This window comes from Scyliorhinus canicula, chromosome 12 (assembly GCF_902713615.1).
Source record: "Scyliorhinus canicula chromosome 12, sScyCan1.1, whole genome shotgun sequence".
Taxonomy (NCBI): Eukaryota; Metazoa; Chordata; class Chondrichthyes; order Carcharhiniformes; family Scyliorhinidae; genus Scyliorhinus; species Scyliorhinus canicula.
The window spans coordinates 129,899,823-129,911,937 of NC_052157.1; the positions used below are offsets into that span (position 1 = coordinate 129,899,823).

At 45.4% G+C, this 12,115-nt stretch overlaps 1 protein-coding gene across 1 annotated transcript in view; it reads right to left on the bottom strand.

Moving 5' to 3' along the window:
* The window catches only part of asl (argininosuccinate lyase), a 44,027-nt gene that overhangs the window by 13,727 nt on the left and 18,185 nt on the right, over nt 1-12,115 (bottom strand). Inside the window, exons 4-10 of the mRNA XM_038814105.1 lie at nt 11,748-11,804; nt 9,547-9,644; nt 8,053-8,130; nt 6,967-7,044; nt 4,984-5,036; nt 4,486-4,548; nt 2,028-2,142 (exon numbers count right to left, since the gene is read on the bottom strand). Of these exons, the coding sequence (XP_038670033.1) occupies nt 2,028-2,142; nt 4,486-4,548; nt 4,984-5,036; nt 6,967-7,044; nt 8,053-8,130; nt 9,547-9,644; nt 11,748-11,804 (542 nt within the window). The remainder of the gene's footprint in view (nt 1-2,027; nt 2,143-4,485; nt 4,549-4,983; nt 5,037-6,966; nt 7,045-8,052; nt 8,131-9,546; nt 9,645-11,747; nt 11,805-12,115) is intronic.

Sequence of the window (12,115 nt, forward strand, 5' to 3'; positions counted from 1 at the left end):
TGCCCAGGACAGCCATCAGCGAGGCTGCTGGGGGCCTTCAAGGAGAGATCTGTTGATTGTGCCAAATCCAGGCAGAATCAAGATGTCACAGTTGCAGACGGAGGTCTGGCAGTAGGAGAAGGGTACCACTCGGTTCTGCTGACCTTGATCTCACGTTGGAGACCATGACCAGATCCTGCGAAGCACTGAATGGGTCCCTGGTATTGTGTTCTTTCTATCTCTGTGCACAGTTTTCCTCTCTTTGCAATGTATAAATAACCACATGTTAAGCCTAGGTGTCTGGGACTCCTTTTATAGATGCCGTGACAGGAAAAGTGTTGGAAGGTCATGAAATTAGTAATGGGCTCCTTCACGATGAGGGAAACGCCTCAGGGCAAATGTAATTCCAATCACTTACTGCCACTGAAGGATGTTCCAGGCTATGTACTCTGTGCATGCATCAGTGCAGCAACCTCACTATACAGCAGAGGCAGACCTCCATTCAGTATCATCTCCCTCCATCTCCAACTCACATCCTTTCTCAGCTCCTAGGGGCTTTTCACGTTAACTATATTGCAGTGTTAATGTAAGCCTACTTGTGGCAGTACTGTTATTAAAAATCCTGGTTTAAAATACATACAGTGAATGTGTCTAGTAAAGCTGTAATTAAGGTGCCATAAAAGGTGAGGCATTTACTAATGGAACATTGTTTTGAATGCAGGAGATTTCCTGGAGTATAGATAATTTGAGGTATTGTGTTTAGCCCTAGCTGAGCAGGTCATGGAACTTAGTGGGATACAGATGATGTAATTAATGGGAGGAGCCATGTCTGTCTGTAGTTTTGCAGTCTGTTATCGGATTTTAATTTGAACAGCAGTTTTACCAAATGCTGTTAGGTTGAGCAGGAGTGTACTGGATCCGCTCTTGAAAGGGTCTTTCTCTAAACGTATCTCTCCAGAAGATTGCAAGTAATCCTGTTGTGCTAGCTTTATTTCTAAGTGGCATTTGAACTGTATTGTGTGGCTTAATTGGATTTATTGGCAGGTGTAGATAGTTAATAACCAAGTTTTTTCTTTAACAACTAATTGTAAAGCTATTTCTTTGATGTTAATGTGGTTAATTCAATGTTTAAATTAAAGTTTATTTTGACATAAAAAGATACCTATTGGTCAGAGTCATCACTCTTGGGGTGAAATATCCTTTCCCCATGGTTTTACAAGTTAGAAAAATTGTTTGGGGTTCTCAACTAGTATCCTAACAAAAGTTGGGGGCTGATCTGGTATCCTAAAAAACTCAATTACATGGAATATAAATGCGATTCAAAGGTAAATATTAAAGCTGGGACTTAAACTCCAGTCTCCTTATCAGAAATCGTAACATTAACTTCACAAAATAAAAAACAAATCAAACACCTCTATCCTTTTCACTGTCGTCTTCTATCTAAACTCACAATTTCACAGGAAGACATACATCTGCACTCAGAACAAAAAGCTCACAGGAAAAATCTTGTTGTTTATCCATGAAGGAATTCTATTTGAAAATAAAAGGCAAAAAATATTACTATCTTGAAAGAGAAGGTCAAATACTTTCACAGCTCAGATTTACATGTTGCTATTTATGGATTTTTTTTCTGGTGTAGATTGCCCAGGCCTTTTCATATAAATTGTGGTTATAATTCTCCAACTGCAGGGCAGCACGGTGGCTCAGTGGTTGGCACTGCTACCTACGGCGCTGAGGACCCGGGTTCGATCCTGGCCCCGGATCACTGTCCGTGTGGAGTTTGCACATTCTCCCTGTGACTGCGTGGGTTTCACCTCCACAACCCAAAGATGTGCAGGTTAGGGGGATTGGCCACACTAAATTGCCTCTTAATTGTTCCTATAAATTTAGTTAAAAAAAATAAAAATTCTCCAACTACCTAGAGCGGCCATGGAAAGTTTGCACATTTAATTGGCGATAGAATGTATACCTAACCCAAACAAAAACGCATTTTTTTTTGGCACTAGCTCCAATAGAAAGTATAATGTAGTCACTGGTTCTGGAATTACCTGTAGGCATCAGACAGGCTTACGAATCCAAATTCCGCCGTGCTGTAAATGATTAGATCCTCGGATATCTTACTCAGGTGGATCATACACAAGGAGCACCAGAACATGATCTCAGCTTTAATAAACCGGAGCAAAATGTTAACCTATAGCTACAAACGTGATGTTTCCTTGCACAGATAAAACCCGCTCACAGACATTTATCTTAAAGCTGTAATTTGTTTCAAAGGCAACTGGATAAGCCTGGATAAGAGGAGAGAAAACACATTGTAGGGCATTTGGGAAAGATGTGAGACTAACTGTATTCTCATGCAGAGAGCCGGCGCTCGCACGATGGGCCAATTGGCCTCCCTTTGTCTGTAACCATTGAACGATTTGATAATTCTATTTAGCTTCTGAGACCTCACAGAGTTTCTTCAGCTCATTCTTTACCAAAAATATGCAAAAAAAAACATATTGACTTAAAAGTCTAAAATACTGCAGATACTGCAAATCATAGGCGAGTAGGTCAGCAGCATCCTGACAGGAACCAGCGATGCAATCTGACCTCCTGGTGAATGGTTCAGTATTTTCTGCTCTTGACTTGTAGCCAAATATACAAACAAGCAAGACTTCAAAACAGGTAACAGGATAAATACAAATTGAGTTAATTTGGCCTTGCAGCTTATACATGGAAGGGTCCCACATTATACAATCCAACTGTTACGGAAATAATTCTGGGATTTTTGCCTCCACCATGCTACCTAGAAGTTCAGTTCACTGATTGAAAAATACCAGACGGTCACAGAAAAACCCTCATCTGTTTCACTAATATCCTTCAAGAGAGGAAACCTGCCATCTTTACCCTTAACTCAAGAAGCACAGTAATGTGCTTGGTCCTCAATTGTCTTCTGAAATGGCTTAGCAAGCCACTGAGAGGGCAATTAGGGGTGGGAAATAAACTATTCTCTTGCCAGTGAGGCTCACATCACAGAAACTAAATAAAAAGCATACCCTTACTTAAGAACTAAACTTGCCTTTCTCTAATGTATCAATGCCCTTATAATTTACAGGTGATATTTCCTTTCATGGACAAAAAGCCAATCGACAATCCTCACATACCATTCTCTTTTCCCGAATAATCTGCGTTGATACTAACAAACCCCTGTACAAGGGAGTGCGCCAAAGAAATGGGGCAGAATTCTCCGCTCCCGGGAAAAATTGAGAGGGCCGTCATGAACTCGGCCAAGTTTCACGACGGCCTCGGAGGCCGCTCCTCGCCCTCTATTCTCCCCTCCTGGCGGGGCTAGGAGCGGTGCTCCATAATTCTCGGCCGCCGGGCGGCACGCCAAGAGTGACGCGACGGTGGCGCCTATGTGACGTCAGCCACGCATGCGCTGGTTGGCCGGCTCCAACCCACGCATGCGCGGCTGACGTCACGACGGCTGACAGCTCAAACCCGCGCATGCGCAGTGGCTGTCTTTCCCCTAAGCCGCCCCACAAGACGTGGCGGCTTGATCTTGCGGGACGGTGGAGGGGAAATAGTGCGTCCGATTGAGACGCCGACCCGACGATTGGTGGGCACCGATTGCGGGCCTGACCGCTCCCGAGCACAGTCGTGATGCTCATTCCCCACCAGGCCCCCTACAATCCCCAAAACGGGCACCTCACGGCGATTTCACGACGGCAGGGACCAGGTGTGGTTGCCGCCGTCGTGAAACGGTCGCGAACGACAGGCTGCTCGGCCCATCCGGGTCGGAGAATCGCCGGTCGCCGTGAAAAACGGCGAGCGGCGATTCGTCTGAGCGGGGGGGGTGGGAGAATCGCGGGGGGGGCGCCAGGGGGTTGTGAAATTAGTCGGGGGGCCCTCCCGCGATTCTCCCACCCGGCGTGGGGACCAGAGAATCGCGCCCATGATCCTCACTTCTCTAACAATCCATTCTCTTAATGCTTGATTTATACAGTGCTTTTAATGAAGTAAAGGTCCTAATGCTTTACTGGAACATTCTCAACTAAATCTTGGCATCAAGTCATAAAAGAGCCAAATGACCAGAAGTTTGGCCAAAGAGATAGGTTTTAATGAGTGTCCTGAAAGAGGAATAAGTGGTGCCTTGGAGTTGGAGAGGTTTAGAGAGGCTAGTCTTGACTTCAGAGCCTAGGCAACTGAAGGGAACCCAGCCAAAAGCAGAGTGATAAATCAGGGATGTGCAGAATTGGAGGAGCGCAAAGACTTTGGAGTTGTGGGCGTGCTGGAGGGGCGGGGGCGGGGGGGGGGGGGGGGGGGGGGGGGGGGAGGAGAGCCATAGGAAAGATTTGAAAACAAGGATGAGGAAATGTGAAACTCAAGTCATTATCAGACTGCAGAATCGAAGAGATTGCAGGGTCAGGTGGTGCAATGTTACCCTATTTGTACTTGGAAAAAACTGTATTTACTCTCAGTATAATCATCTACAAACTATTTAGTGAGAGGAATTGCACCAACCAACAAAGTCTCGTCCACTGGTTGCATCCATGCTGTTCAAAGAAATGGCATCAAATTGCAGCTCTGAAAGTCAAACATGTCGACAGTTGGCGTTATGCCATAATGGACAATGAAACAAAATTATTGGAGGTCACGTTACAAGCGATTTAAATCCTGGAGAACTTCAATATTTACCCTTTAGAAAGCACAATAGACTGTGTCCTTTTCGAAAATAATTGTCAATGAGATTCCTGTCACCTTTCTCTCTATTCCCTAACCATCTTGGGCAATCTACAGTATCTCAGCATTCAACCTTCCAGTTACTGGTAAAGTTAGATTGCTTATAGAATATATTTAGATATCATATTCAATTTAGGAATGCTGGTGTGAAAATATGACAAGTAAATATAATTAAGTTAAGACATCTTCTCGGGTCACTGAAATAGCCAGTAAATAATTAGCACAGTCCAAATCAACTATCTAAACTTGAGCATTTATTTTAGACTTTTGAAAACTTACCCTTACGGAGGAAGTCTCTGTCAATCTTAAAGGGGTTTCCAGCAATAGCGCCACTAGGAAATTAAAACAGTAATTTTAAATGAATACATCATGGGATATTTCCAATTGATGCAACTAATATTGAAGGACAACCTTGTTTGTTTGCTAGCGAGGTGATCCGGTTAATTAAATTACCACGCAAAGAACTAAGATGAGTCACCGTGAGAAGCATTAATGTAATGATACAAGAGATGACTTTCTGCATCAGAAAGCAGCGGATATCTTTTGGTTTTCCATTGGTTTCGCCTGCGAAGCTCTCAATTCACTCTGAGTCAGTCGTGTGTCTGATCAGCCTGCATGTGATGTTCTGTCAGTTCAGTGCGTTGAAATGTTTACTGGTTCCTTAAGTTTTCAAAATCTATGTAACTTTCTTAACCATAACACAAACCACTCCACTGCTTATGATGCTGCATTTATTTCATTTGAAAACACCCACCACAAAGAAGAAATATGAAACACGTTTATTTTCTCCGGTGTTTTCAAGAGGAAAATCGAGTGCCTGAGCTTCATGCCAGTCAAGGTCAAAGGTACTTTTAGAAATATAGTTTGGCGCACTAGGATAGGAAACCAACCACTAATGGCAGTATGATTCTTAATCCCTGATCTTAGTTTCTTAGTTTGGGTGGCTGAAATGGGGAGCTCTCAGTTTTTGTTGCCATGGCGCGGGTGGGGTGGGGGGGGGGGGGGGGGGGGGTGGATTCTCCGGGGTTGCTAGCACTGGAAGGAGTTTGTGACGGACGTGAGGGCAAAAACGGGATTCCCGCTGGGCATCAAACCCGGTCGTCCGGCCCGGACCGTCGCGATTCACAGGAAGCCCGATCCACGTATGCCGAGGGGAGTCCTCCAGGGGAGCTGGGGACTGGAGGGCTTTGGTTGGGCTGGAGAGGCTCAGGTTTTGAATCTTTCCTGGGATGGGGGCCATCTGGCAGGTCTTCCCGTCTGTAGCCTTGAAATCATTAAACTGCCTTTCAGCAGGACAAGTTAAAGCCTTCCCTCTGATATCTTAGAACCCTTTGACGTCTCTCACAGCATGTCAAGTTCAAAGATCTGTCAGTTAAAGGTGGACGTTTTTTCTCTGATGTGTTGGAACTCTTTGAACTTGACTTGGTGGGAGAGGCATCAAAGATCTGTCAAAAGAAAGGTAAAGTCCTCCCTTTAATGTGTTAGAAACATTTGAAGTCCTGCTTTAAGGCATTCTCATTGCCCTTTAACCTTTTCAAGTACCTGGGGATGCTTAGAAGCTTAAAAGCTTTGAACTGCATTGTTAACATTACCTTTTATAAGCCTCTTCATTGACAGGTTCACACAATTTCAAATGAGGGTTTACCAATGTTTGATTTTATAACTCTGCAAGGGTCCATTAATTCTGAAGTGCTTCCCCATTTGATCAGATGTTCTTTCGAACCGCAGTTTTTAAGAAAGAGGCTATCTCTTAGTTCTGAAGAGCTTCAGAATCCTTGCTCTGTTCTTAACGCATTCCACTATCTTACCTTTCTGCCACTATCAGCATCTTCTTTAGTCTGTAACACTACCATTAACATTCCCTTTGTCTTGTGTTCCAGTACATCTTTGTCCAATCTCTCCTGGTTCCCACCTATCCCAAATCTATTTTGCTCCATCTACTCCACCCCTTCTTTAACAGTATAAAGACCATCACATTTCTCCCTCTCTAGCTCTGAAGAAATGTCACACAGACTCAAAATGTTATCTGTTTCTCTCGCCACAGATTTCAAGAGTTGCAAAGCATCTTTATGGAGCCAATGGCAGTGCACGAGGAGGTTCTTGTAGCAGAGAACACTGTCTCTGGTGGAGGCTCATCTCTGTGCAGTTGAATTCCTGTTGGACTGAAAGACTAGTTTCTGTGTTGTGCACCCTATAATATTCGTGTAATATTCATTATTTCTTCCTGTACAGCACTGGATATATTTTAAAAAGATATAGCACCTTCCCAATGGCAGGACATTGGCTCGTTTCTTAATTTCGTCCAGTCTTTCAGCATCACGAGTCAAGGCAACAGCATGGCTGTAAAACAGAACAAACATATTCTTTGAACAAAATGCAGCAACAAATTAACCTCTTAACACAGTTCGGTAGTCAGCACCAAAGTTCACTCATGTTAATGTTTCTCTAAGAAACATTATTTCTTTTACGAGAGGTACATGTCCAATTAAAATAAGTCACATTGATATAACACCACTAACATCTTCAGGATGTCCTCCCACAGCAGTCTGATGGCACTGTTGAAGTGTGATCATTGTCATGTTGTGCAATGGCTGACCAACAGCGAATGAAACGGCAATCCATCTGTGGTGTTTGAGATACTAATAGTGGCCAGCACGTTTGAGGAACTTGCTGTTCTTCTTGGAATAGTGCCACTAAATGTTCTACTGGCAAGTGGGCAAACTGAATTCGATTCAGCGTTTTGGCAAAAGATCAAGGTTGACTTTCGTCTACTAAAGGAATGAATACAGTTGTTTCTGCACATAATTTATTACGGTAACACTGAAGCAGCTTTCAAATTGGAAATAAAAACTAACTTTGATCTGCCCTAAATGATGTCCCCTCATAGTTGAAATCACTGAATTTCAACTACCAGTTAAAATGCCTTTAAGTCTAATGCTTCAATTACCTCTTTGCAAACCTCTGAATGGATCCTCTGATATTACAGTAGTCATTTGAAAATTAGAATTAATGGCACAAATGAAATGAAATGAAAATCACTTATTGTCACGAGCAGGCTTCAATGAAGTTACTGTGAAAAGCCCCTAGTCGCCACATTCTGGCGCCTGTTCGGGGAGGCTGGTATGGGAATTGAACTGTGCTGCTGGCCTGCCTTGGTCTGCTTTAAAAGCCAGTGATTTAGCCCAATGTGCTAAACCAGCCCCTGCATCACCCGTATGTGACTGTAAATTGACATCTCTTGTCACCTGCGTTAACAAATATAAATGTGGACTCGGTCAATGTTACCATTTGCAATGTGTCTGCCACTTTGCAGCTGCTTAATCTAACACCAAGTAAAATAGTGATCACCTCAGAATCCAATGACTCCATCGAATTGGTTGTGCTCTTTGCATATGAGTATATCCAGGGAAAAGGATGTCAATCTCCCTGAATGACAAAGGATACTTAGTTATTAGCACACAGATTTGAAAATATTTTCTCAATGCAATAGCCGAATCACATCCATGTGGAACAGACTACTGAAATAATAGTTTACAATTGATACCTTGTGAAAAGGAACGGAGCTGAGCAGAGAGAATCTATGAGCAAGGGTGTTACTCACAGACTCCAGAAGGGACCGGCACAATGGGCTGAATGGTCTTCACGATCGGGGAACACTTGATTTCCTTGATAGCTGAATGGCCTAATGGCCCAGCTCATTGGATAGTAAGTATTATAAAACAGGCGTCAATGGCTGGAAATTAAAATCAGCCAGTGGTCCCACTGCATATTATCACTCAGCAACTTCAGGTGGAAGTCCTGATGAATGAAGGCAAGATTAGACTTGGACCCCACACATCCCCTCGGCTGCTGAGACTATTGAGTGTTGTTCGTGCCAATAGGATTCTGGAATTTTCCCTCAACATTCGGCAAAAGGGTAGGAAAGGGGGAAAAATAGCCATGATCGTCACGTCTGCAGGAAATGTGGACATGCAAAGAGGACTGGTATGGACATGACTCTGGTATTTTCCAGCTGGAAGAATGGTGATTTGGGAGAGATATCAGAGAACTATCTAACACAGTGGAGCAGTTATTCCCAAACTCTACTGCACAGGAAGACAGCTGTGAAGAAGAAATTATGACAGTGATTAAACTGGCTAGACTAGTGCTGTACACCACTGGGACTGCAACAGTTCTAGATAGGGTCTCACCAACACCTTAGAATCATAGAAACCCAACAGTGAAGAAAGAGGCCGTTTGGCCAATTGTGTCTGCACTGACCATCCGATAATGCACCCTACCTAGGCCCACTCCCCCACCCCATCCCCGTAATCCCACCTCCCCTTCAGACATGAAGAGACAATTTAACAAGGCCAATCCACCTAACCCGCACACCTTGAGACTATGGCAGCAAGCTGGAGCACCCGGAGGAAACCCACGCAGACAAGGGGAGAACATGCAAACTACACACTGCCAACCAAGGTTGAATTCAAATCCCAGTCCCTGGCGCTGTGAGGCAGCAGTGCTAACAACTGTGCTACCCATCTCAAGAGCAATTAGGACAATAAATGGTGGCCTAGCCAGCGACGCCCATATACTGAAAAATGAATTTTTAAAATATTACATTGTGAGGGAATTAGGATCCTGCAGATAGAGGTTCAACACGCAGACAGAACCACAACAGGCAAGGCCCCAGGTTTTACTTGGATTAATGATGTATTCCCCACTACATTCAGAGATTCTGCTCCACTGACATTACATAATTTGAACAACATAATGCAAAATAAAATTATATTAACTGATTTGATTTGAAGAATCTTTAAACTGTGTCTAAAACCATGAAATACAGAATAAAGAACGTACGCTGCTGCTCTTTCAACCATCGTTTTTATTAACTGCTGCAAGTGGCCCATCAGAACGGAGATTTCATCTTGCAGCCATATTCTCATGTCAGTTACCACCTATAAAAAAGTTCATTGTATACAGTTATGAATAGCTTGTAGAGGAACGGCATTGCCTAAAACTGTGTGGTACCTCTCTCCAGTGGCACACACACAACCATCTGCTAAAAACAGTGAACACATGTGGGTTTTTAAGGCTTCTTGGGATTCGCTGCAAAAACAACAGACACCAATCTTTTCAAAAAGGATTCATATCAAAAGGCAGTAGTTTCTGCACTGACATTTGAAAGCTCACTGACAAACATGTGAGCATGCTATCCCGGTAAAGCCTTTTTATCCCCTTTAAGTATTAATGAAAGCTTGCACTCATCAATTCATCTGAATGGATCAAACCAGAAACATGTTTTGGTCTTCCCTTCCAACAACTGAAATAATGGAGACGACACAGAACAAGGGGCGGAATTCTCCGACCCCCCGCAGGGTCGGGGAATCGCCCGGGGCCGGCGTAAATCCCGCCCCCGCCGTGGCCGGAATTCTCCGCCACCCGGGAATCGGCGGGGGGCGGGAATCGCGCCCCGCCGGTCAGCGGGCCCCCCGCGGCGATTCTCCGGCCCGCGATGGGCCGAAGACCCGCCGCTGTCAAGCCTCTCCCGCCGACGTTGTTTAAACCACCTCTGGGGCCGGCGGGAGCAGGTGGCGGGAGCGGACCCCGGGGTCCTGGGGGGGGGGGGGGGGGGGGGCAAGGGGCGATCTGACCCGGGGGGTGCCCCCACGGTGACCTGGCCCGTGATCGGGGCCCACCGATCGGCAGGCGAGCCTGTGCCGTGGGGGCACTCTTTTTCTTCCGCCGCCGCCACGGCCTCCACCATGGCAGAGACGGAAGAGACCCCCTCCACCGCGCATGCGCTGGGGTGACGTGAGCGACTGCTGACGCTCCGGCGCATCTGCGGACTCACGCCGACCGCCAAAGGCCTTTCGGCCAGCCGTTCGTGTCGGTCGGCGGGGTGCCAAAGGCTGTTCGTGTCAGTCGGCGGAGCGGGAGGCACTCCGCCGCGGGCCTAGCCCCTAGAGGCCCGACGCCGGAGTGGTTCTTGCCACTCCGGCACGCCGGGACCCCCCCCGCCCCGCCGGGTGGGGGAGAATCCCGGCCAAGGTGTATAAATTAGTTATTGAGTTACTCTCCACTTGCCTATCGAGTGCAGCTCCAACAACAGTTGCTCGACACCATCCAGGACAAAGCAGCCCGCTTGGTTGCTCTCCCTTCCACAATCATTCAAACCACCGACGAACAGTGGCAGCTGTGTGTAGCAGCTGCAAGATGCACTGCGGTAACTCACCAAGGTCCCTTAGGCAGCACCTTCCAAAACCCCGACCACTACCATCTAGAAGGGCAAGAGCGGCAGATACCTGGGAACCCCACCACCTGGAGGTTCCCCTCCAAGCCACTCACCACCCTGACTTGGAAATATATCGCCATTCCTTCATCGTCGCAGGGGCCACATCCTAGAATTCCCTCCCTAACAGCACAGTGGGTGCACCTACACCTCAAGGACTGCAGAGGTTCAAGAAGGCAACTCGCCACCACCTTCTGAAGGGCAACCAGGGATGGACAATAAATGCTGGCCTAACCAGCGACACCCACAACCCGAAATTATTATTTAAAAAAAAAATTACTTGGGTTACGATGCCATTCTTTAATTCAGCTTACTCAGGTTGGGGGAGGAAGATCAAAGCACCTAGGATTTCCAAGCAAAGGCGTTATACTAAATCTTGATAATTCTCTGGTTAATCTGAGCTTGGATTAGTGTGATCTATTTCAGCCACTACAGTTCTACAGAAGGCTTCAAGGCCTTGGCCAGGACATTTCCCAGGGAAGAGAGGGCAGTTAATATGAAGAAGCTGAGGAGACCCATCCCAGCCACTCAGGAGTAGAGGTTGAAGGGAGATTTAATGGAGGCATTCAAAACCATGAAAGGCTTCAATAGAGTAAAGAAGGATAAACTACTTTTTATTGGTGGGCGAGTCAGTAATCACAGATATTAAATATTGGGAAAAGAACTAGAGAGGAGGAACGGGAAATATTAGAAGTTTTAAAAACTAATAACGCAGCAAATCTTTATATTCCTTATATACTGTTATGATTCTAACATGTATTCAATTTACCTGATCATTCCTGCTTCGACCAGTGTGCAATTTTCCTCCCGCTTCTCCAATCAGCTCCTGAAATAAGAAATAAATTACGTAAAGGGTTTTTCTAAGAGCATGCCTCAAAGTAGTTCATCTGCTAGCTTTATATACGCACATTTAAACAATGGCACTGAAGGTCTGCCAGCATGTACAATACCAACAATGGATCAGATTGTGCTCTAAATTAGGCTGCCAGAACTCGTCATTATGACAAGGCAAGGCTGACATTAATGTCTGCCGTCTGCACAGGAGCAGTTAACCATGAAAATCCTCCACAAGTTGCTTTCAGAGGTACTCTGCTCTTGCACATAATGCACCATTGCAGCCTTAGCCAATAGATTCTG